Here is a 21,576-nt window from a genome sequence, read left to right on the forward strand (position 1 = left end):
ACACGCACACGCACACGCACACTCAGCTAGACAATACACAGGAGGAGATGCTTACATGTAGTCTAGCTCAGGTGAGGCTGGTGGAGGTAGAAATCGGAGGATGGGCTCATTGTAATGCCTGGAATAGAACACTTGATATCATTCCTCATTCTGTTCCATGCATTACAATGAGCCTGTCCTCTGATTTCTACCTCCATCAGCCTCCCCTGGTGTAGCTGTTTAACCTTGCTGAGTGACTTTGATAAGCTAGTAACAGTAACACTGCCTATACAGCTCATATGCTGCTTATACTGTTCAGACTGCATTCTATTTATTCTGCTTATAATGTTACTGTTAATACATATACTGCTACACTGCACTACTTATACTTATACTGCACTACTTATACTATACTGCACTACTATACTGCTCATATACTGAACTACCTGTATATATTGTTCACACTGCACTTTCCTGCTTTTTTGCTTGTACTCTGCACAATGACAATAAAGTTGAATCTAATCTAATCTAATCTAAAACTACAGTAATAACTGTATAATTACATATAATTACAACCAATCAATTTGAAACGTGAATATGGAATCTGTGTCATTGGATGTAAAGTGTGGTCATGTGTTTGTCTGGGCTGTGTTGGTGGTCAGGTTAGGGTTAGGGTTAGGGTCAGGTGAGGGTTAGGGTTAGGGTTAGGGTCAGGTTAGGGTCAGGTTAAGGTTAGGTTAAGGTTAGGGTCAGGGTTAGGTTAGGGTTAGGGTCAGGGTCAGGTTAGGGTCAGGTTAGGGTTAGGTTAGGGTTAGGGTCAGGTTAGGGTCAGGTTAGGGTTAGGGTTAGGGTCAGGTTAGGGTTAGGGTCAGGTTAGGGTTAGGGTTAGGGTCAGGTTAGGGTCAGGTTAGGGTTAGGTTAGGGTCAGGTTAGGGTCAGGTTAGGGTTAGGGTTAGGTTAGGGTCAGGTTAGGGTCAGGTTAGGGTTAGGGGAGCTCCAGTACCTGTCTGATCATACACTGCAGCAGACCCTGCATCAGCTTCACCACACTCTGTCAAAAACAAACACAACAACGTGGTTTTAGCCAAACAAACACAGTAACAACACACAGCAATAACAGGACTGTGCTTGCACTTTAAAACATGTTCTCAAAAGAGTGGCCTTTTAATAATGTGTATGCACACACACACACACACACACACACACACACGACACACCCTCAGGCATGCACACACACCGTCACACACACACACACACACACACACACACACACACACACCTGCTCCAGCTCGTAGGCCTTGGCCTTGTCCTCGTCCCGGTCTGCGTTCTTCCGGTAGGCCATGCCGAGGCCCCAGACGGCCAGGACGCTGTACACGTTGTCCCGGACCCACGCATCCTTCTGCTGGGCGCTGGCCGGGAGCAGCCCGGTCACCGCGTTCTGGCGCAGGGAAACACAAACACAACTATTACTAGAATAATAATAATAATAATAATAATAATAATAATAATAATAATAAGTTGAGACTGTATCAGTAGTCTGTCTGTGTGTTTTCTGTGTGTGAGGGTGTGTGTGGGCATGCCTGAGGGTGTGTGTGTGTGTGTCTGTGTGTGTGAGGGTGTGTGTGCATGCCTGAGGGTGTGTGTGGGCATGCCTGAGGGTGTGAGTGTGTGTGTGTGTGTGTGTGTGTGTGTGTGTGTGTGTGTGTGTGTGTGTGTGCATGTGTGTGTGTGTGTATGTGTGTGTATGTGTGTGTGTGTGTGTGTGTGTGTGTGTGTGTGTGTGTGTGTGTGTGTATGCGGTATGCATGAGGGTGTGTGTGTGTGTGTGTGTGTGTGTGTGTGAGGGTGTGTGTGCGTGTGTGTGTGTGCATATGCAACACCAGGAAAGCATCAGGAGTCAAGCACCGTAGATAAGGGACATAGTTCCCTTGACCCCAGGCTATTCTGAGGTGACCTTTGTTCAAGCTTTTGTTTATTTTTAGTCCTCCTTGTTTGGACAGTTCTGGAAATTCAGTTAATTTCAGAGAGAAGCTGTTGAACTATCAGCTTGTCAAGGTTAGTAGTCACACAACAGAGAAAACACACACAGCTATCAACACACAAAACACGTCAGAATCCAGAACAAACACACTATTCTACCGTTCTGTGGCAATAGATTACCCTTTAACTGTTGTTCTACATGATTCCTGTCCTGCAACTTAATACATTACAGAATACGACTAAAGTCCGGTGGAGATCTGCCATCAACACACACGCGCACACACACACACACACACACACACACACACACACACACACACACACACACACACACACACACACACACACACACACACACATACCTGGTGACAGAGAATCGTCTCCTGTACGAGCCTCGCGAACCCGTCCAGGCGCACTCCTGAGTTGCTGCGACTCCTCATCTTAACGTCTGTTTAACTGTGTGCCACATGTGAACTACATATTAATGACATGTTAATTACATATTAATGACATGTTAATTACATGTTAATAAAGACATGACTAGCTAGATGCTGTGCGGGAGGCTGCTGTCGTTACAGTAATAGCAGTCGTGCTGTCTGCGGAGTAGACAAGCCTACAGTATCTGTAACACAGAGGGAGTCGATGCTTTAAACAACGCTGTCTGTCAGGAAGATCCGTCGCTTACCGCTGTTGAATCCATCAGTTCATATGCAGAATCACAACACAACTGACAGATATGCAGCAGGAATCCAGCCGTTTCATTCGGTGTCCGTGACCAAACCAAGAGTCATGTTGCTGGAAATGTTTGAAGGTGATTGTGGCATCGGCAGGTCAACAGCATGAAAAACAGATACAGTAGCGACTAACGTTACACAATATCACGGTATTGCGGAAGTGGTTTTGGTCAGTGTTTAATATTCCCCGGCCGCCCTCCTCCGTCCTGGACGGTGTCTGTAGTTCCTCTGGTTCCCTACAGGGGGCGCTGACACACCACCGCCTGGTGTCTGTAGTTCCTCTGGCTCCCTACAGGGGGCGCTGACACACCACCGCATCCACAGCCTCGGATGTGTCATGTGTCTGTTTTTATCATATAAGAAACACAAATACTAGAGTGATTCAAAATCTATATTTATTGGAAAGATTAAACGAACAAAAAGACAGAGCTAGGGGTTTATTATGTTTAAAAATATGTAATATATTTTAGATATATTTCTGATAATGTATTCTATATTTGGTTTTGTTATCGTTGTTTGTACCAATGAGTTGACTTGACCTCGTTCTGTTCCATCGAATATCATCAGAAACGAACATAACGAGAAACATTTAGTAAACATTCATGATGGATGCCACTGCAACCCCACCTCCCCCGCCCCACCACTGCAACCCCACCTCCCCCGCCCCACCACTGTAACCCCACCTCCCCCACCTCACCACTGCAACCCCACCTCCCCCGCCCCACCACTGTAACCCCACCTCACCACTGCAACCCCACCTCCCCCGCCCCACCACTGCAACCCCACCTCCCCCACTGCAACCCCACCTCCCCCGCCCCACCACTGCAACCCCACCTCCCCCACTGCAACCCCACCACTGCCACCCCACCTCCCCCGCCCCACCACTGCAACCCCACCTCCCCCACTGCAACCCCACCTCCCCCACCTCACCCACTGCAACCCCACCTCACCCACTGCAACCCCACCTCCCCCGCCTCACCCACCTCCCCCACTGCAACCCGCCTCACCCACTGCAACCCCACCCCGCCTCCCCCACCTCCCCCACTGCAACCCCGCCTCACCCACCTCCCCCACTGCAACCCCACCTCACCCACCTCCCCCACTGCAACCCCGCCTCACCCACCTCCCCCACTGCAACCCCACCTCACCCACCTAACCCACTGCAACCCCGCCTCAACCACCTCACCCACTGCAACCCCACCTCACCTCACCCGCCTCAGCCACCTCACCCTTCGCAACTCCACCTCACCCACCTCACCCACTGCAACCCCACCCCACCTCACCCACCTCACCCACCGCAACCCCACCTCACCCTGAGTTCTGGAGGACGGGGGAGCGGGGAGCCTCTGAGCCAATGAAAACCCCCGACAGTGGATGTCTCCACCAATGGAAGCAGATCTAACTGTCCTCTCCTCCCTACACAGGAACAGCAGCGTGCGACGGAGCGGCTGTCCTGTCTGATCAGATTCCTCCTGAATAGGTTTGGATCCCAAACTCTCCTTTTGTCTGAATCACCGGCGGGATAAGACAACGGTAAGATGTGTTCCGTGTCTCTAAAAGCCAGCCGTCGTAGTGAGACGGTGGAAGGATCGCGGTGACTAAAGCCAGGCGGTGTTGTGAAGTGTGGACATCCTCTTTTCTAGCAGTGTCACAGATCGGACGGGATTCGGTTGATTTACCGTCACATTTGGTTGAAAAGCCTCAGTTAAACCGCTAGCTAGGGAGGTGACCGCAGGGTAAAGAAGTAGCGTAGCCCGCGTCTTGGTTTCTGAATCCTGACTTGTTATCGAGCGCCAGCAGCTGGTTGTTTCTCCACGCCCAGCGGTGAGGTGCAAAATAACGTCCACGACACTTCATGTCAACAACGCAACTTTACCCGCTTTCTCCACGGTAACACACCCATCCCGTGTTCTCATCCCCCTCTCCATCCCTCCTTCATCCCTCCTCCTCTCCTCCTCCATCCCTCCATCCCTCCTCCTCTCCTCCTCCTCCTCCTCCTCCTCCTCTCCTCCAGATGCAGTTCATGCTGCTTTTCAGCCGTCAGGGCAAGCTGCGGCTCCAGAAGTGGTACGTTCCCCTGTCCGACAAGGAGCGGAAGAAGATCTCCCGGGACCTGGTGCAGACCATCCTGGCCAGGAAGCCCAAGATGTGCAGCTTCCTGGAGTGGCGGGATCTCAAGATAGTCTACAAGAGGTCAGAGATGGAGGATACATGGAGGAGGAGGAGGAGGAGGAGTAGTAGTTGCTGTTGTTCGTGGTAGTAGTCCTCTCTCTCTCGATGCCTCTCTGTCTGCCTGTCTGTCTGCTCGTCTAAGATGGATCATTTGGTGGTCTGTCCTTCCCTGCCTGTGTTTGTACTGGGTGATACCCTTGTCATTTTCCAGTGAGCCATTCTGTTACTGTGCTTGGCTGCACTCTAGTTTCCCTCACCTCAAACTGAACTGAACACCGTGAATGAAACCTCTCTCAGAGCCTGAAGGCCGTCTGACACATTCTATTAGCTACTCTGTTTAATCTTCCGCCTCACAAACGGAAGTCATTCTTCAGACTGCTGAAGGCCAGGATTACTCTACAGACTATCACTGAGTGTTTACCTTTTAGATACGCCAGCCTTCACCTCATATACAGAAGTTCTATTTGTTTACATATGAACATTTGTGTCGTTCAGATCGGCTAGCCTTTACTACAGAAATACTGTACATTTATCTGTATCAGTGGAGGTAGAAATCAGAGGCCGAGCTCATTGTAATGAATGGAATGAGGAATGGTATCAAATGTGTTATTAATATCATCCAGGTATGCTAGCCTGTATTCCTACAGTAGTTGTGTATGTTATTAATAATCCTATCCAGGTATGCAAGCCTGTACTTCTGCTGTGCTGTGGAGGACCAGGACAACGAGCTTATCACCCTGGAGATCATCCACAGATATGTGGAGCTGCTGGACAAGTACTTTGGCAGCGTGAGTAGTGTCACACACACACACACACACACACACACAGGCACGCACACACACACGCATGCGCACACACAGACAGACAGACACACACACACAGACACGTGCACACACAGACACACACACGCATGCGCACACACAGACACACGCGCAGATACAGACACGCACACACACACACACACACATACACTGCCTAGGTTGTCCCTGTGTTGTGACGGTGCTGTGTTGCTGGCAGGTGTGTGAGCTGGACATCATCTTCAACTTTGAGAAGGCCTACTTCATCCTGGATGAGTTCCTGCTGGGGGGCGAGGCCCAGGAGACCTCCAAGAAGAACGTCCTGAAGGCCATCGAACAGGCCGACCTGCTGCAGGAGGTAGGGTCAGGTATTAGGGAGGGGGGTGGGGGGCCGACCTGCTGCAGGAGGTAGGGTCAGGGAGGGGGGTGGGGGGCCGACCTGCTGCAGGAGGTAGGGTCAGGGGTCAGGGAGGGGGTGGGGGGCCGACCTGCTGCAGGAGGTAGGGTCAGGGAGGGGGGTGGGGGGCCGACCTGCTGCAGGAGGTAGGGTCAGGGGTCAGGGAGGGGGTGGGGGGCCGACCTGCTGCAGGAGGTAGGGTCAGGGGTCAGGGAGGGGGTGGGGGGCCGACCTGCTGCAGGAGGTAGGGTCAGGGGTCAGGGAGGGGGTGGGGGGCCGACCTGCTGCAGGAGGTAGGGTCAGGGGTCAGGGAGGGGGTGGGGGGCCGACCTGCTGCAGGAGGTAGGGTCAGGGGTCAGGGAGGGGGTGGGGGGCCGACCTGCTGCAGGAGGTAGGGTCAGGGGTCAGGAGGTGGGGATCCTAACCCAGCTAACGTGATGGTGTAACATGTAGAATGAGATGACCTCCTCACCTGTAGAAACCTCCTCACCTGTAGAAACCTTCTCACCTGTAGAAACCTTCTCAGTGGCTCTAATGACCTCAAATAGCTTCTCTCTCTCTTAACCCTGACCTGCTGATAGGATGCCAAAGTAAGTGGGACTGTCCCCTTCCCCTTCCCCTTCCCCTTCCCCTTCCCCTTCCCCTTTCCCTGCTCTGCTCTGTCTGTCTGTCTGTCTGTCTGTGTAGCATCATGTAGCTTTATAACCATAATGTACCATTATAACCATAACCATTATAACCATAATTATTATAACCATAATTATTATAACCATAATTATTATAACCATTATAATCATAATTATTATAACCATAATTATTATAACCATTATAATCATAATTATTATAACCATAATTATTATAACCATAATTATTATAACCATAATTATTATAACCATATAACTCTCTCTTCTCTCCCTGCAGGAAGCCGAGGCCCCACGGAGTGTTCTGGAAGAGATTGGACTCACATAAACCAGCTCCTCCCGTCCCCTCCTCCCCCCCTCTCCTCCTCCTCTCCCCTGGTCCTCTCCTCCCCCCTCCCCCCTCCCCCCTCCCCCCTCCCCCTCCTGTCGTGCTGTTACACGTACTTCCTGTATTTTGTGTTCTATGATGTCACCGTTGTTGTACCAGCTGTGTTCCTGTATGGTTGTTTTGTGTTCACTGGGGGAGGCCAGTGGAGGTAGAAATCGGAGGATGGGCTCATTGTAATGAGGATGGAATGGAACCAGGAATGGATTCCTCACTCCATTCTATGTATTAGAATGAGCCCGTCCTCCGATTTCTACCTCCACCGGCCTCCCCCGGGGTCCACCATGCCTTCTCCCCCTCCCAGCCCCCCTCTACCCCCGCTGGTGTCCTACTTCCTGTTTCGCCTTCTCAGTGTGTTTGGTTGATGCTACTCCGCGGCTACACTTAACCCAGGCCACGGCTCTCACACACACACACACACACACACACACACACACACACACACACACTGCGGTGGGATTCTATCATTTCAGTTGAATGGCATTAACATTCCGTATAATCGAAGGCGATGTCAGTATTGTGGTCAGTGTTTCTGGATTAAGACTAAAGAGTATTCATTTCAGTTTCAGGATGTGTGTTTTCATTGTATGACCAAAGAACACTGTGTGATGGTTTGATTCTATCTTTCTAAGACTTATGGTGTTTATAGGGAAAACATGCTCTGTGTACTCTGTGCTAAGCCTAGGGGACATGGTCTGTGCTAAGCCTAGGGGACATGGTCTGTGCTAAGCCTAGGGGACATGGTCTGTGCTAAGCCTAGGGGACATGGTCTGTGCTAAGCCTAGGGGACATGGTCTGTGCTAAGCCTAGGGGACATGGTCTGTGCTAAGCCTAGGGGACATGGTCTGTGCTAAGCCTAGGGGACATGGTCTGTGCTAAGCCTAGGGGACATGGTCTGTGCTAAGCCTAGGGGACATGGTCTGTGCTAAGCCTAGGGGACATGGTCTGTGCTAAGCCTAGGGGACATGGTCTGTGCTAAGCCTAGGGGACATGGTCTGTGCTAAGCCTAGGGGACATGGTCTGTGCTAAGCCTAGGGAAGGCGGTAGGACTAGGACTGTACTAAGCCTAGGGAAGGGGGTCGGACTAGGACTGTACTAAGCCTAGGGAAGGGGGTCGGACTAGGACTGTACTAAGCCTAGGGAAGGCGGTAGGACTAGGACTGTACTAAGCCTAGGGAAGGGGGTCGGACTAGGACTGTACTAAGACTAGGGAAGGCGGTAGGACTGTACTAAGACTAGGGAAGGGGGTCGGACTAGGACTGTACTAAGACTAGGGAAGGCGGTAGGACTAGGACTGTACTAAGACTAGGGAAGGCGGTCGGACTAGGACTGTACTAAGCCTAGGGAAGGGGGTCGGACTAGCAGGTAAAACAAAGGGATTCTCCACCAACTGCTCTTCATGCCAGCGGTGCTTTAAGTGTCAGTGAGGTCAGCCGAGCCAGGGTAACCCTGGAAACCAACAGGCTGAAGCGTTCCGATGCAATCCACCCAACCCACCCCTCCTCCACCCAACCCACCCCTGCTCCACCCAACCCAACCCACCCCTGCTCCACCCAACCCACCCCTCCTCCACCCAACCCACCCCTGCTCCACGCAACACACCCAACATGTGTTCATGTGTCTGTCCTCTCCAGACAAAGTTACTCAATAGGTAAAGATTAGGGTGCATGCTTGGATCAACGTTTCACCACGATGAACACCAGGGGAGGCCGCTGGAGGCTGGAAATCGGAGGTTGTCCTCCGACTTCTACCTCCACCAGCCTCCCCTGCTGAACTCTCCCTAAAAAAAAAAAAAGAATCAAATCAGACTGAAACCCGTTCAACCATCAGCTACGCTCAGGCTCTCATTGACTTGATTATAACGCTGTCCTGCTTGGTCACTATGACATGGTTATAAGCACTCATAACGTGTTATATGCTGCTTATAAGCTGTCCTACTGTAAATGTCTCATCCAGTACCTACGTACCAGACTGAGTCATTGTAGTTTTCAAGACTTTTGTATTCTACACTGCCAACATGTTTTCTCTGCTGCTTCTCTGGTTCTATCAAACTCTGCAATCATTAACAATAAATGTATGTATGATAAATGATCAGGTGGTGGTTATTATCATTATTATTGCATGGTTCATCCAGAAGAGCCGGTTTCTGGGAGATACCTGGTCTTTGTATTGGTGATGACTGTACATGGGAAATAACACTCAATGTATTAGAAAACATTTTATTTACATGTATGTACAGAACATCAACGTTTGAAAAGAGGAACTGAAAATGTGTAAAACGGACATGACATCATGACGGGGTTCTGGTCCGGTTCAGAGGTGAAGCTGCCCATCCAGGTATCCATCAGTCAGACCCAGAACCACGCCGTCGCCACCTCCACCGGTGGGGTCACTCTCTGCTTGGTGAACCAGGAGGCATCTGTGTCTGTGTCTCTGGGTAGCTGTGTCTGTGGTTAGCTGGGTCTGTGTCTCTGCCTGTGTGTGGTTAGGTGCGTCTGTGGTTAGCTGTGTCAGTAGGCGTGTCTGTGGTTAGCTGTGTCAGTAGGGGTGTGTGTGTCTGTAGAGACAGCGTCGGCCTCAGGGGTCTGAGTGTCATCCCCAGGACTGGTGGTTGGAGAGAGGTTCTGATTGGTCGACTTCTCTCCCTCGTCTTCCGACTCAGACGAGCTCCCCCCTCCTCCCCCGGCCGAGTAGCTCCTCTCCCCTCCCCCTCCTCCCCCGGGCGAGCAGCTCCTCTCCCCTCCCCCTCCTCCTCCTCCTGGCGAGCAGCTCCTCTCCCCTCCCCCTCCTCCTCCAGGCGAGCAGCTCCTCTCCCCTCCCCCTCCTCCTCCTGGCGAGCAGCTCCTCTCCCCTCCCCCTCCTCCTCCAGGCGAGCAGCTCCTCTCCCCTCCTCCTCCAGGCGAGCAGCTCCTCTCCCCTCCCCCTCCTCCTCCAGGCGAGCAGCTCCTCTCCCCTCCCCCTCCTCCCCCGGGCGAGCAGCTCCTCTCCCCTCCCCCTCCTCCCCCGGCCGTGCAGCTCCTCTCCCCTCCCCCTCCTCCTCCAGGCGAGCAGCTCCTCTTCCTCTTGTGGTGTTTCTTCTTCTTGCTCTTCTTCTTCTTCTTGCTCTTCTTCATGTGTTTCTGGTGGCGCGGGGTGATGGCGCCCTCTGCAGGCGTGGCTTTCCTCTCCTCCTCTTTTCTCTTTTCTCTCTCCCCCTCTTTACTCTTCTCTCTGTCTGCCTCCCCCTCCCTGGCCCTCTTTCTGTCTCTCTCTCCGTCCCTGTCTCTCTCTCTACTCCTGTCCCTCTCCTTCCCTCTCTCCTGGTCCTTCCCTCCCGCCCCCTCCCCTCCTCTGTCTCTCTGTCTCCCACTGGTACATTGGCTCCAAGACCTGTCACTCTGCACACTGGCCCTCCTGCTCCAGGGCTCCTGGGACACCCTGCCCTCCCTCTCCCTGCTCCTGCTCCTCCTCTCCCTGCCCTCCCTGCTCCTCCTCTCTCTGCTGCGGCTCCGCCTCTCTCTGCTCTGACCCCGCCTCTCCCTGCTCCTGCTGCGATGACTCCGCCCCCCTCGGCGGCTCTGGGACCGCTGTGACCAATCAGGGCTGCAGCTGCGCTGCCTCCAGGAGCGCTCAGAACGGCGCTCCGAGTAGCGGCCCGTGGCCCCGCCCCCGCGCCGGTCAGGTGACATGTGGAGGTCGCGGTCCGCCTCCCAGAACTCGTTGCCAGGGTTACGGTAGACGTGGAGGAAGTTGCAGCGTTTGCCTTTGGGACACTTCTGTCTGTCAAACAGCCCTGGGGACGACAACAACAACAACATCATCATCATCATCATCAACAGTGGTCAGAAGGCATCGTTTAACAGTCAGTTTTAATGGCACCACCTTGGACATCTGCAGAACCCACAGTGTAGCAGTGACATGGTGGTGGCGACTCAGGGGTGAGTTTTCAGCACTAAGACCAGGTTATATGGTGGTGTATAGATCTAGAATATATATCTATATCTACACACCACCATATAACCTGGTCTTAGTGCTGTGTGTGTAATGATTATATGCATAACAGCCATTTTCAAAGCAAAGTGCGACCAAATGTAATATTGATTGCCGCTGTCGATTCAGTCAGTAATAAATATGATGTTGCGATAAGGGAAACTCCCTGATTATCACGACTCCTAAACGACTCTAGGGCTCTGAGACGGGACTGTCTCACTAGGGCTCTGAGACGGGACTGTCTCACTAGGGCTCTGAGACGGGACCTGGAGAAGCTCTTCATTCAGACCAGAGTCACAGTCTGCAATCTACAGTACTGGTGGCATGTATACAGAGTCCTGTCTGCAGTGTGCGTGTCTGTGGAGTGTGTGTGTGTGTGTGGAGTGTGTGTGTCTCACCACAGATGGCAGTCTTCCACCTGGTCACAGGAGAGAGCTCACACTGGAGCTGACGGCCTGCATACCACCTCCCATTGAACATCAGGAAGGCTTCCCTGCACTGCTCATCACTGCACACACACACACACACACACACACACACACACACACAGGAGAAGAGACAAACAAACACAACTTTATTATTCATACTGGAAAAACACTAAGGAAGGAAGTGGTGAAGATGACCTCCAGTCAGACCATTTTATCCAGAGACGTAGTAGTGATGATGATGATGATGATGAATTTACTCACGTATCGAACTGGACGTAAACATTTCCCCTCAAGTGTGGCTCAAAGTTGCAGCTGACCTGAAACAGAGAAAAATACAAACAAGTTGAGTTGAGTCATCACTTCTCAGTCCCATCCCTTCATCAACCAGATCCCATCCTGCATCATCAACCAGATCCCATCCCTTCATCATCAACCAGATCCCATCCCTTCATCATCAACCAGATCCCTTCATCATCAACCAGATCCCATCCTGCATCATCAACCAGATCCCTTCATCATCAACCAGATCCCATCCCTTCATCATCAACCAGATCCCATCCCTTCATCATCAACCAGATCCCATCATTATCAACCAGATCCCATCCCTGCATCATCAACCAGATCCCATCATTATCAACCAGATCCCATCCCTTCATCATCAACCAGATCCCATCATTATCAACCAGATCCTATCCCTTCATCATCAACCAGATCCCTTCATCATCAACCAGATCCCATCCCTTCATCATCAACCAGATCCCTTCATCATCAACCAGATCCCATCCCTTCATCATCAACCAGATCCCATCCTGCATCATCAACCAGATCCCATCCCTTCATCAACCAGATCCCATCCCTTCATCATCAACCAGATCCCATCCTGCATCATCAACCAGATCCCATCCTGCATCATCAACCAGATCCCATCCCTTCATCATCAACCAGATCCCATCCTGCATCATCAACCAGATCCCATCCCATCATCATCAACCAGATCCCATCCTGCATCATCAACCAGATCCCATCCTGCATCATCAACCAGATCCCATCCTGCATCATCATGACCTCATCATCACCTTGAACTGCACCTCTATGAGGTCATGATGACATCACCTTGAACTGCACCTCTATGAGGTCATCATGACATCACCTTGAACTGCACCACCCTCCCGGCGCTCCTGAACTCAGGAAGTACATCCTGGTAGAAGTCCAGGAACTGTTGCATCACTTCCTCCTCGCTGTACTCCAGGCAGGAGTCTGTGTCGTAGTCGTCACGGCGACTCTGCTCCATGCCGAAGGTGGCGAACATCCCTCTGATCATCAGGGTGGGGCTGGAGGCTGGGTGGGCGTGCTTACGGGAACACCTGACCAATCAGGGACAGGAGAGGAACAGGTGAACACTGACACGTCAGTCAATCAGAGTAATTATTGATCTGTTAACTCAACCCATCTTTAACCAGGCAAGTCAGTGATGACATCAACAGGTAGAAATGTAAATGTTGTGCTTTTCATGCATTAGCATGAGTCCGTCCTCCGATTTCTACCTCCGCCGGCCTCCCCTGGACACTGTACCTGTCTCCGAAGCGGCACGCCCCGGTCTTGAGGAAGAAGGGACAGTTGGCCCGGTCCTTCTCCGACCCATAATCCCCTGGGGGCTCTGGGTTTCTACAGGGACCCCCGTTCTCCAGCTATAACACAGGGATTAGGATTACAACACGTACGTTCACCTGTTGATTAACTCACCAACTGCCAAAGAGTTCTGGAACACTCACCACCTAGAGTGCCAAGTGTTTTATGTGGTATTTACCTAGCAACAGTACTATGATTGGCTGCAAAATTAAGTATCATCATCGATGCATTTCTGGTGAATAAAGTCACCCTTGGCACTGAAGGAGTTAACTAACTGGGCTGGTTTCCCTGGCCCTAGATTAAGACTAGCCCTAGATTAAAGACCCTCCATTGAGAGTGCTCTCCGGTCCGGGAATACGCTTAATTTGGGTCCAGGAAACCGGCCCTGTGTGTCGCAACACCTACCGAACACATAGGTTGGTTAACAACAAGCCCACACTTAAACCCACAATGCAACTGAGAGACTTGCGAACAGGAGCCTGACGGCGTCTCCGTACCTGACTCTCAGCCTGGTCCAGCAGTTTCTGGACGGCTTCCTACAAGGTGCAAACACAGGGCTGGTGAGAAGCTGAGGGCTGTGGGATATCTGTTACCGCTCGTTAAAGAGGCTGTCCACCAGGCATGGCAGAGCGGCAGAACATACATCAGTGTAGATAGACAACACATGAGAACACTGCACACTAGGGAGTGTGCACTACGGAGTGCTACTGATATAACGTTCCCTTGTGATGCTCTGTGTTTGGCTCTCTGCGTGTTACCCGTGTGTGTTACCACAACCCCGTCATTCCAAGGACGTTACAGCATTTCCGTTCAGTGTGTGCTTAGCTGCATCAGTAGGTGTGTCTGTGGTTAGCTGTGTCAGTAGGTTCAGTTGAATGTAGCACGTACAGTAACACGTTATTGAACCACGTAAATCAACAGCACATGCCCTAATCCTGTCACAGTGAGTTGTGTAGCAAAAGAAGAAGAATATCCTGACAGGACGAAGCCAGTGAAAAGATACTTGTTGGTGGTGGGGCAGCTGAGGCGTGCAGGACTGTGAGCCTCAGTGTGGTCTTAGTTAAGGAACAGCGTCAATGTCTGAGGTAAAAACTCTACTTCAACAGGAAACACACAGTATTCGGAAGAAAACCTGTAACATTTCTGACAGTAGTTCATTGTCTAACCGATATCCCAACACAAAGGTCTAAACAAAATTAAATATATTCATCTTGACAGTGAAGTTCAAATTGCTGCTTTGTTGACATTGTTAGTGTGGCCTGTGGCCTGTGGAGGATATGTCGCCCTTCTCTCTCTCTATCCTCCTGGTGCACGCTTCACCTCTCTCTCTCTCTTCTCCTGCTGCTTCAGCTCCCTCTGTTCCTCTTCTCTCCTCTGCTGCTCTTCCCATTCCTCCTTTATTCTCCTCTGCAGACGGAGAGACAGATTAGACCGAGAGGCAGATTACAGACACGGAGAGACAGATTACAGACACGGAGAGACAGATTACAGACATCCATTCCACTAATATTGACTGTGATGTAACAATGTCAACTGAATATGAACTCTTGGAACTCAGAAGGACTTTGTTCATCAAAGAAAATAACGACATCTCAGCCGTTCTCACGTCCATCGATGCGTCACAATCACCAGAGTTCTGAGAAGAGAACAGCTGACTGCAGAGCTGGACACATCCAGCTGTCTGACCTCTGACTCCCTCCTTTACCTCCTCATCCTCCTTCCTCATCCTGGCTGACTCCTCTCTGTCCCGCGTCAGTCTGAACTCCTCCTGGGCGATCCTCTCTCTCTCCAGCCACTCGGCGTGCTGCCGCAGTCTGAACACATTACAAACACACATACAGCATAACCCTGCCAAATAATGATCCTGGCCTTCTGAAACTCCTTTCACTTACAAATGTTTGAAATATACTTGCTACCTTTCTTCCTCAGCCTTTCTCTCTTCTTCATCATCTTCCTCTTCCTCCTGTGTATGGTCCTCTCCATCTTCTGTACCTTTAGTGAGATCTGGTCATGAATAGTTGATTCAGAATTAACAGTCAGGAGCTGATCAATAGTAATCCATACACACAAGGTAACAAGCAGACAGCTAACCAGCTACCTGGCTCTCTGGCTTTGGCGAGGGCTTGACGTTTTCGTTTTCTTCTTACTTTCTTTTTCAAAGACGTCCTGCGGTGTTTCTGGCTGTGGGAAGAACAAATCTAACTTTAGAAATCAACAGGTCGGATTCTGGATGTCTAGATTGCATCTTTGCGCGCTTTTCTGAGATGACTGCTGTCATGCAACCAGCAACATGAGCACAGATGGTGTAATGGTGTTTAATAACTCCATCATCAACAGAAACCCCTTCATATTTAAACACATAACATGACAATATCAGATGTTTCTGAGTGTAGAAATGTTGTACACACCTCATCGGCGGTGGACGCATCACGGAAGGCATGGACGCTGCCATTTTACAAACCCCATTCAACATTCACAGGTCAAAGTTGAACATTTTTCTAGTCGTTTCCAAACGATGTAGATTTGCTTATAAACCTGACGTATAGCCTATTGACAATCCTTATTTTAGAAGTCCTGATTCTTAAATGTAACAAAACGTTAGCATTAGCAAAAAGGGGACGACGCTAGCCGGAGACTTGTGACACAGACAGCGGGCTGGTATTGTTCCAACTCAACGCATAGCCCCTCAACTCGACCCACTCCTTTGGATCTGAAACAATTTGACAGCAATCTATTTGTCAGGCCCAGTATACATCCATCGGGTGACAATAATGGGGAAAACTCTCATCGAACCTATCATATGGTGAACTGTTACTTCGTTCTCCTTGGACTAGGGGCTAGGAACTAGGAGTCGAGAAGTAGGCGCTAGGCGTCGGTTCGGAATTCAGCGTGCATTGTTGTTGCCGTGGCGCATGCGCAGTGCAGTCCGCTGGATGCGCGCAGAAAAGAAAGAGGGAACGGAGAGACAACAGAACCGGCGGGTCTGTCGAGCCACAGCGGACACTCACTTAGTTTTCGGGCGGTGTTACCTCCGGGTGAGCTACAGCTGTAGTCGCCCCTGAAGCCCGAACATGGCGGATAAAGAAGGTAACGTTTTGTTGGTGCAAATCCATCCATGCTTTGTCTGGTGTGAGCAGCCGGGTGAGCTAGCCCGCTAGCTAGCTATGCTAACCACTCCTACAGAGGCCGGGGGCGTGCGAGGCCAGGGGTTTATGGCCCAGAAAATTGCGCCAACTCAACTCAGTTCCTTGCAATCGCATTAGCTAAGTAGTAGCTAGACAACCTGATTTGCTGGCCGTCATGTACATTTGGCGGATAGCCATACAGTCCGACGGCTGCTTTGCTGTTAGCCTGACCCGCCGCCTTGGGGCTGTGTAGGAATGCTGTGGACACCGCAGATCCGCTAAGTGCAGGTTGTGTGTGTGTGTGTGTGTGTGTGTGTGTGTGTGTGTGTGTGTGTGTGTGTGTGTGTGTGTGTGTGTGTGTGTGTGTGTGTGTGTGTGTGTGTGTGTGTGTGTGTGTGTGTGTGTGTGTGTGTGTGTGTGTGTGTGTGTTGCAGTATATGACGACGCGGTGGAGGAGAGGGTCATCAACGAGGAATACAAGATCTGGAAGAAGAACACGCCGTTTCTCTACGACCTGGTCATGACGCATGCGCTGGAGTGGCCCAGTCTGACCGTACAGTGGCTTCCGGACGTCAACAGGTACTGACCTTCATCATCATCATCTTATTACCATCTCCATTATCTTCGTCACCATCATTGAATGATGATGAAGATAACCCAAACACAATGTAACAGTGAGGCTGCGTCCCACCCCTCCTAGTCCAGACTGTGAGCAGGGTCTCAGAGTAGCAGGTGGTGGTTCTACCATTGTGAGCTCCTGTAGTGATGGTGTTGTGGTTCCTGTCCAGGCCGGAGGGGAAGGACTACGCGGTCCACAGGCTGGTTCTGGGGACACACACCTCGGACGAGCAGAACCACCTGGTCATCGCCAGTGTCCAGGTCCCCAACGACGACGCCCAGTTTGACGCCTCGCATTATGACAGCGAGAAAGGAGGTAAGAGTCGACGGGAGGGGTCAGTTTCTGAACTCCAAATCGACTCCTAATCCCTACCCCCTAGGTCCTAGTCAGTGTACCCTATTCCCTTGTCCCTACTCCCTAGCCACTCCTGTAGGTCTGAATGGATTGGATAAGTAGAAGCAATATGGCGACATCTCCATCAAGCCAATCATCTGTTACCATCTTGCTTATGTCCTTCCAATCCTCTCAGATCTACAGGACGGCTCTGGGGTAGGAGCTAGTGGGTAGGAACTAGGTGGTAGGAACTAGGTGGTAGGAGACAGGGGAAGGGAACTAGGGGTCAGTTTGGAACTCAGCCCATGCCTCAGATGTGAAATGCCTCCCTGTCTTACTGCCTGTAGACACTGACAGGTTTATTGGTTCTTCCAGCAGGTACGTTGGTCGGTGGTTTCCTGGCTTGAGGGGGTCAGACTGGGGAGGGTCCCTGACAGGGGGCTGTGCCGACTGCTGCTGACCTGAGAGAGCCCAGAGCAGAAGCCACTCAACTCTACTACACTTAAACACCAATACTGTCTTCTCTCTTCAACAACCTGTGAACCGTGTTCCTGTTCTCTCCTTCTAGAATTCGGAGGTTTCGGCTCCGTGAGCGGGAAGATCGAGATCGAGATCAAGATCAACCACGAGGGGGAGGTGAACCGGGCCCGCTACATGCCCCAGAACCCCTGCATCATCGCCACCAAGACCCCCACCTCCGACGTGCTGGTCTTCGACTACACCAAACACCCCTCCAAACCAGGTGAGACCCGACCCACCCGCCGATCCCAACCCGACCCCACCCGCCGATCCAAACCCAACCCGACCCATCTGTTCGGTGCCCTAGGCTGGAGTTTAGTCTCTTAAGTTTAGTTCTATGAGGTTTTGGTGCTGAAGCATCAGAATCGTGTTTTACCATGGACCATTAGCAGCAGTAGTTAACTAGAGGTAATATGACAGTGTTTAGTATAGTTCTGTATGGTTCCGTCCCCAGACCCCAGCGGGGAGTGCAGCCCCGACCTGCGGCTGCGGGGGCACCAGAAGGAAGGCTACGGCCTGTCCTGGAACCCCAACCTCAGCGGCAACCTGCTCAGCGCCTCCGACGACCACGTGAGTGTCCACCTTACCCACCAGGGGAGGCTTGCTGAGGTCGAAATTGGAGGACGGGGCTCATTGTAATGCCTGAAACAGAATAAGGATGCTACCGTTCCTGACTCCGTTCCATGCATTACAATGAGCCTGTCCTCCGCTTTCTGCCTTCACCAGCCTCCCCTGTATCTTACCTGGCTGGATAACAGTTACATTATCAGGTCAAGTCAAACACAGCCACTGCTGTTTAAACTGCTCCTAACCCTAATCCCTTCCATCTACACTCCGTTAGGACAGGCTCTGTGTTGCCAGGTTACCTTCAGGCTAGGCTCTTGCCTGTGGCTTTCACACTGATGTTTTTTACCATACACATCTTTACACAGATCTTTTTATTTTTTAATATACGCTAGTAGTGACTATCATGTATATGTAGAAGTGGCTGACGTGTGTGTGTGTGTCCTCCAGACCATCTGCCTGTGGGACATCCAGGCGGGGCCTAAGGAGGGGAAGATCGTTGACGCCAAGACCATCTTCACGGGTCACACGGCGGTGGTGGAGGACGTGTCCTGGCACCTGCTCCACGAGTCGCTCTTCGGCTCTGTGGCCGACGACCAGAAACTCATGATGTGAGTCCGACCCCCTCGGCCTGGGTTCAAGCCTGGGTTAGGTTGTATGTGTGCTACAAGCCTGCGGTAGCCCCTTGAGCTAAAGTCTAAACCGTTATCTTGAGGAGCTGACAAAGTCTTCAAGGTCGCTGAAGAACCTGGGTGGCGTCCCAGAGCTTTCTAGAACTCTCTTACAGACTCAAGGATGCTCCCACCAGAGAGGTCACCTGTCTGCTCTTCAACCATTAACATAACCCTCCCCTCCCTCTTTCTCTCTCCTTCTGGCCCCCCCCCCCCCCCCCTCAGCTGGGACACGCGGTCCAACAACACGTCTAAGCCCAGCCACTCCGTGGACGCCCACACGGCCGAGGTCAACTGTCTGTCCTTCAACCCCTACAGCGAGTTCATCCTGGCCACCGGCTCTGCAGACAAGGTCCTTATCACAGCCTGCTTCCCCCTGGGTCTACCTGTGGTGGCTCTGTACCTGTGGAATAGCACTGGAATCACTCTAGGTGTCCTTGTTGTGATTGGTTGAGGCGGCAGAGGTCAGACGGGTCGGGCTGACCTTGTTGTTGTTTGTGTTCCGTCCAGACCGTGGCGCTCTGGGACCTGCGGAACCTCAAGCTCAAGCTGCACTCCTTCGAGTCGCACAAGGACGAAATCTTCCAGGTAATACTCAATAAATAGTAAACAACAAGTACACACTCACATGTGCGAGCTTCACACACACACACACGCATCACACCCGCCATAGAATCCAAGTGTGGATCATTGAGCAGGTTCTGCTGGTGTCCTACAGTGTGGCCCCCTCCTCTGAAGGGTTGGTGCTGGTTGTCTGAGTGTGGTGTGCTGAACTGGACTTTATTGCACTGACAGTGAATTACTGACTTCTGTGGCAGGTGCAATGGTCCCCGCACAACGAAACCATTCTGGCGTCGAGCGGCACGGACAGAAGGCTCAACGTCTGGGACCTGAGGTAACCACAGGAGGCCAGTACAAACCAGTACACCTCTCTACCCTGCAGTCCACTGGACCGACTCCCTGCCTCCCGATTCCCTGAAATAGGATTTGTGTAACAGTCCAATGCTAGGGTTTTAAACCTGTGTAGGGGGGTGGACATGTGGAGGTGGTGTCTGGACCTCTAACGTCCTAATGGTCTGGGCCTAGTAGTAGTAACAGTCTGAATGTAGTCATGGTAACAGTCTGGACCTGGTAGTAGTAACAGTCTGGACGTAGTCATGGTAACAGTCTGGACCTGGTGGTAGTAACGGTCTGGACGTAGTCATGGTGACGGTCTCTCGTGTGTTTACAGTAAAATCGGAGAGGAGCAGTCGGCTGAAGACGCAGAGGACGGACCCCCTGAACTGCTGGTGAGTAGAACCCTATGACCCTACACACTGACCCCCTAGATCCTACACCGTATGACCCCTACACACCTCACGTCAACAGTAGTGTGGTTTATTCCCACCACGGCCTTCAACCCTGTATCCCTCATGTTGACCTTTTAACCTTTCTCCTGCCAGTTTATCCATGGAGGACACACGGCCAAGATCTCTGACTTCTCGTGGAACCCCAATGAACCCTGGGTAATCTGCTCTGTGTCCGAGGATAACATCATGCAGGTTTGGCAGATGGTGAGTACTGATGCATTCTGGGTAAGAGAGGCTTATGAAGTGTCTCTCCTCCAGTTTTTCATTACTGTGAAGCTTAACTTGATCTGATGCCCTTTATCTCCCTCTCTCTCCCTCTCTCTAATCTCCCTCTCCAGGCGGAGAACATCTACAACGATGAGGAGCCAGACACCCCTGCTTCAGAGCTGGAGGGCCAGGGCTCGTAACCCCCCCACCCGCCACCTGCCCCCGGGCCTACAGCCAGGGCTCGTAACCCCCCTAACCCCACCCCCTGCTCCCTGCCACCGGGCCTACAGCCAGGGGTCGTAACCCCCCTCCCCCACCCCCTGCTTCCAGGCCTCTAGCCTGGGTCCAACCCCCAACACACACCCCCGGTCCTGTGGTCCATCTCTCCCCCCTGCCTAGGCCCCTAGCCTGGGTCCAACCCCCAACACACACCCCTGGTCCTGTGGTCCGTCTCTCTCTTCTTGGACAGAAAGAAACATTCTTTAATCAACGCTCCTTTGATGTCTTCACTCTGTACAGAGTAACGTCCCCCTCGACCCGACAGGCAGAGGGGCTGCTGGTCCCCTCATAGAAGCCATCCTCATAACAACAAGTTTTGTTATAAAATAAAATGAAAAAAAAAAAAAAGGAGTTTTCTGTTTCATCTTGAGAGAAGAGCAGTTCCATTTAATCTGAGGGAATGTCAGGGCAGCTGTATGCTGTCAGGGGAGGCCGAAATCGGAGGATGGGCTCATTGTAATGCATGGAACGGAGCAATGGTATTGTATACGTGTTTGATACCGTTCCTCATTCGTTTCCATGCATTATAATGAGCCCGTCCTCCGATTTCTACCTGCTGGCTGGTCTCCTTCAACACATGCACTTCTGCAGGGCTGCTTGCCCCCCTCCCCTCCCCCTCCCCCCCTCGTAACGATGATTCCCTCTGGTTTAACTGCTGAGACACTCATTAACCGGCAGACTTATTTTCAACCTTCATTCATATTTGTTTTGTGCATTATACCTGATGTGAATTGCAATAAAACTTTTTGTAACTTTTAAAGTATAAACGTCCCTTATTTTGTCTCTGGAATGTTCTGAT

The 21,576-nt window shown here is 51.5% G+C and overlaps 4 protein-coding genes across 7 annotated transcripts in view; 2 read left to right on the forward strand and 2 right to left on the reverse strand.

The window, feature by feature from the left end:
- Positions 1–2,731, reverse strand: part of phka2 (phosphorylase kinase, alpha 2 (liver)) — a 17,792-nt gene extending 15,061 nt beyond the window's left edge. For 2 of the 3 annotated variants that reach the window (XM_083691591.1, XM_083691589.1), the window contains exons 1-4: positions 2,645–2,731; positions 2,322–2,415; positions 1,259–1,417; positions 983–1,030 (exon numbers count right to left, since the gene is read on the reverse strand). In XM_083691591.1, the coding sequence (XP_083547717.1) occupies positions 983–1,030; positions 1,259–1,417; positions 2,322–2,399 (285 nt within the window). In that variant the 5' untranslated portion in view covers positions 2,400–2,415; positions 2,645–2,731. Of the gene's footprint in view, positions 1–982; positions 1,031–1,258; positions 1,418–2,321; positions 2,423–2,644 lie in introns of those variants that run through there. The other variant, XM_083691590.1, reaches the window with a different exon arrangement.
- A 1,383-nt stretch (positions 2,732–4,114) lies between these two features.
- LOC310820091 (AP-1 complex subunit sigma-2-like) lies at positions 4,115–9,176 on the forward strand. 2 transcript variants are annotated; one of them, XM_083691601.1, is made up of 5 exons: positions 4,115–4,226; positions 4,708–4,886; positions 5,545–5,653; positions 5,883–6,020; positions 6,981–9,176. In XM_083691601.1, exons 2-5 carry the CDS (start codon positions 4,708–4,710, stop codon positions 7,026–7,028), a joined length of 474 nt encoding a protein of 157 aa, XP_083547727.1. In that variant the 5' UTR covers positions 4,115–4,226; the 3' UTR covers positions 7,029–9,176. The 2 variants fall into 2 exon arrangements, with proteins under 2 accessions (XP_083547727.1, XP_083547728.1); XM_083691602.1 differs by having other exon boundaries at positions 4,121–4,517.
- Positions 9,177–9,398: 222 nt separating this feature from the next.
- Positions 9,399–15,769, reverse strand: zrsr2 (zinc finger (CCCH type), RNA-binding motif and serine/arginine rich 2; the record flags this gene model as incomplete). Its single annotated transcript, XM_083690801.1, has 12 exons — positions 15,520–15,769; positions 15,210–15,292; positions 15,028–15,115; positions 14,817–14,925; positions 14,432–14,518; positions 13,609–13,647; positions 13,055–13,170; positions 12,633–12,846; positions 11,744–11,799; positions 11,453–11,562; positions 10,435–10,857; positions 9,399–9,481 (listed from the first exon to the last, which is right to left on the reverse strand). The coding sequence occupies exons 1-12, from the start codon at positions 15,582–15,584 to the stop codon at positions 9,399–9,401; spliced, it is 1,473 nt and encodes a 490-aa protein (XP_083546927.1). The 5' UTR covers positions 15,585–15,769.
- Positions 15,770–16,045: 276 nt separating this feature from the next.
- Positions 16,046–21,544, forward strand: rbbp7 (RB binding protein 7, chromatin remodeling factor). Its single transcript, XM_083691603.1, has 12 exons — positions 16,046–16,198; positions 16,671–16,815; positions 17,025–17,170; positions 17,757–17,930; positions 18,162–18,277; positions 18,722–18,882; positions 19,168–19,294; positions 19,453–19,530; positions 19,761–19,837; positions 20,174–20,231; positions 20,385–20,495; positions 20,630–21,544. The coding sequence occupies exons 1-12, from the start codon at positions 16,183–16,185 to the stop codon at positions 20,696–20,698; spliced, it is 1,278 nt and encodes a 425-aa protein (XP_083547729.1). The 5' UTR covers positions 16,046–16,182; the 3' UTR covers positions 20,699–21,544.
- The last annotated feature ends 32 nt before the right edge of the window (positions 21,545–21,576 follow it).

The sequence above is a fragment of the Argentina silus genome, assembly GCF_951799395.1.
Source record: "Argentina silus genome assembly, chromosome: 19".
Lineage (NCBI taxonomy): Eukaryota > Metazoa > Chordata > Actinopteri > Argentiniformes > Argentinidae > Argentina > Argentina silus.

Coding starts and splice junctions, on each gene's coding strand:
- LOC310820091 (XM_083691601.1), top strand. CDS start 4,708: ATGCAGTTCATGCTGCTTTTCAGCCGTCAGGGCAAGCTGCGGCTCCAG. Junction 4,887..5,544: donor CTCAAGATAGTCTACAAGAG/GTCAGAGATGGA, acceptor AATCCTATCCAG/GTATGCAAGCCTGTACTTCT. Junction 5,654..5,882: donor TGGACAAGTACTTTGGCAGC/GTGAGTAGTGTC, acceptor TGTTGCTGGCAG/GTGTGTGAGCTGGACATCAT.
- rbbp7 (XM_083691603.1), top strand. Junction 19,838..20,173: donor CTCAACGTCTGGGACCTGAG/GTAACCACAGGA, acceptor GTGTGTTTACAG/TAAAATCGGAGAGGAGCAGT. Junction 20,232..20,384: donor ACGGACCCCCTGAACTGCTG/GTGAGTAGAACC, acceptor TTCTCCTGCCAG/TTTATCCATGGAGGACACAC.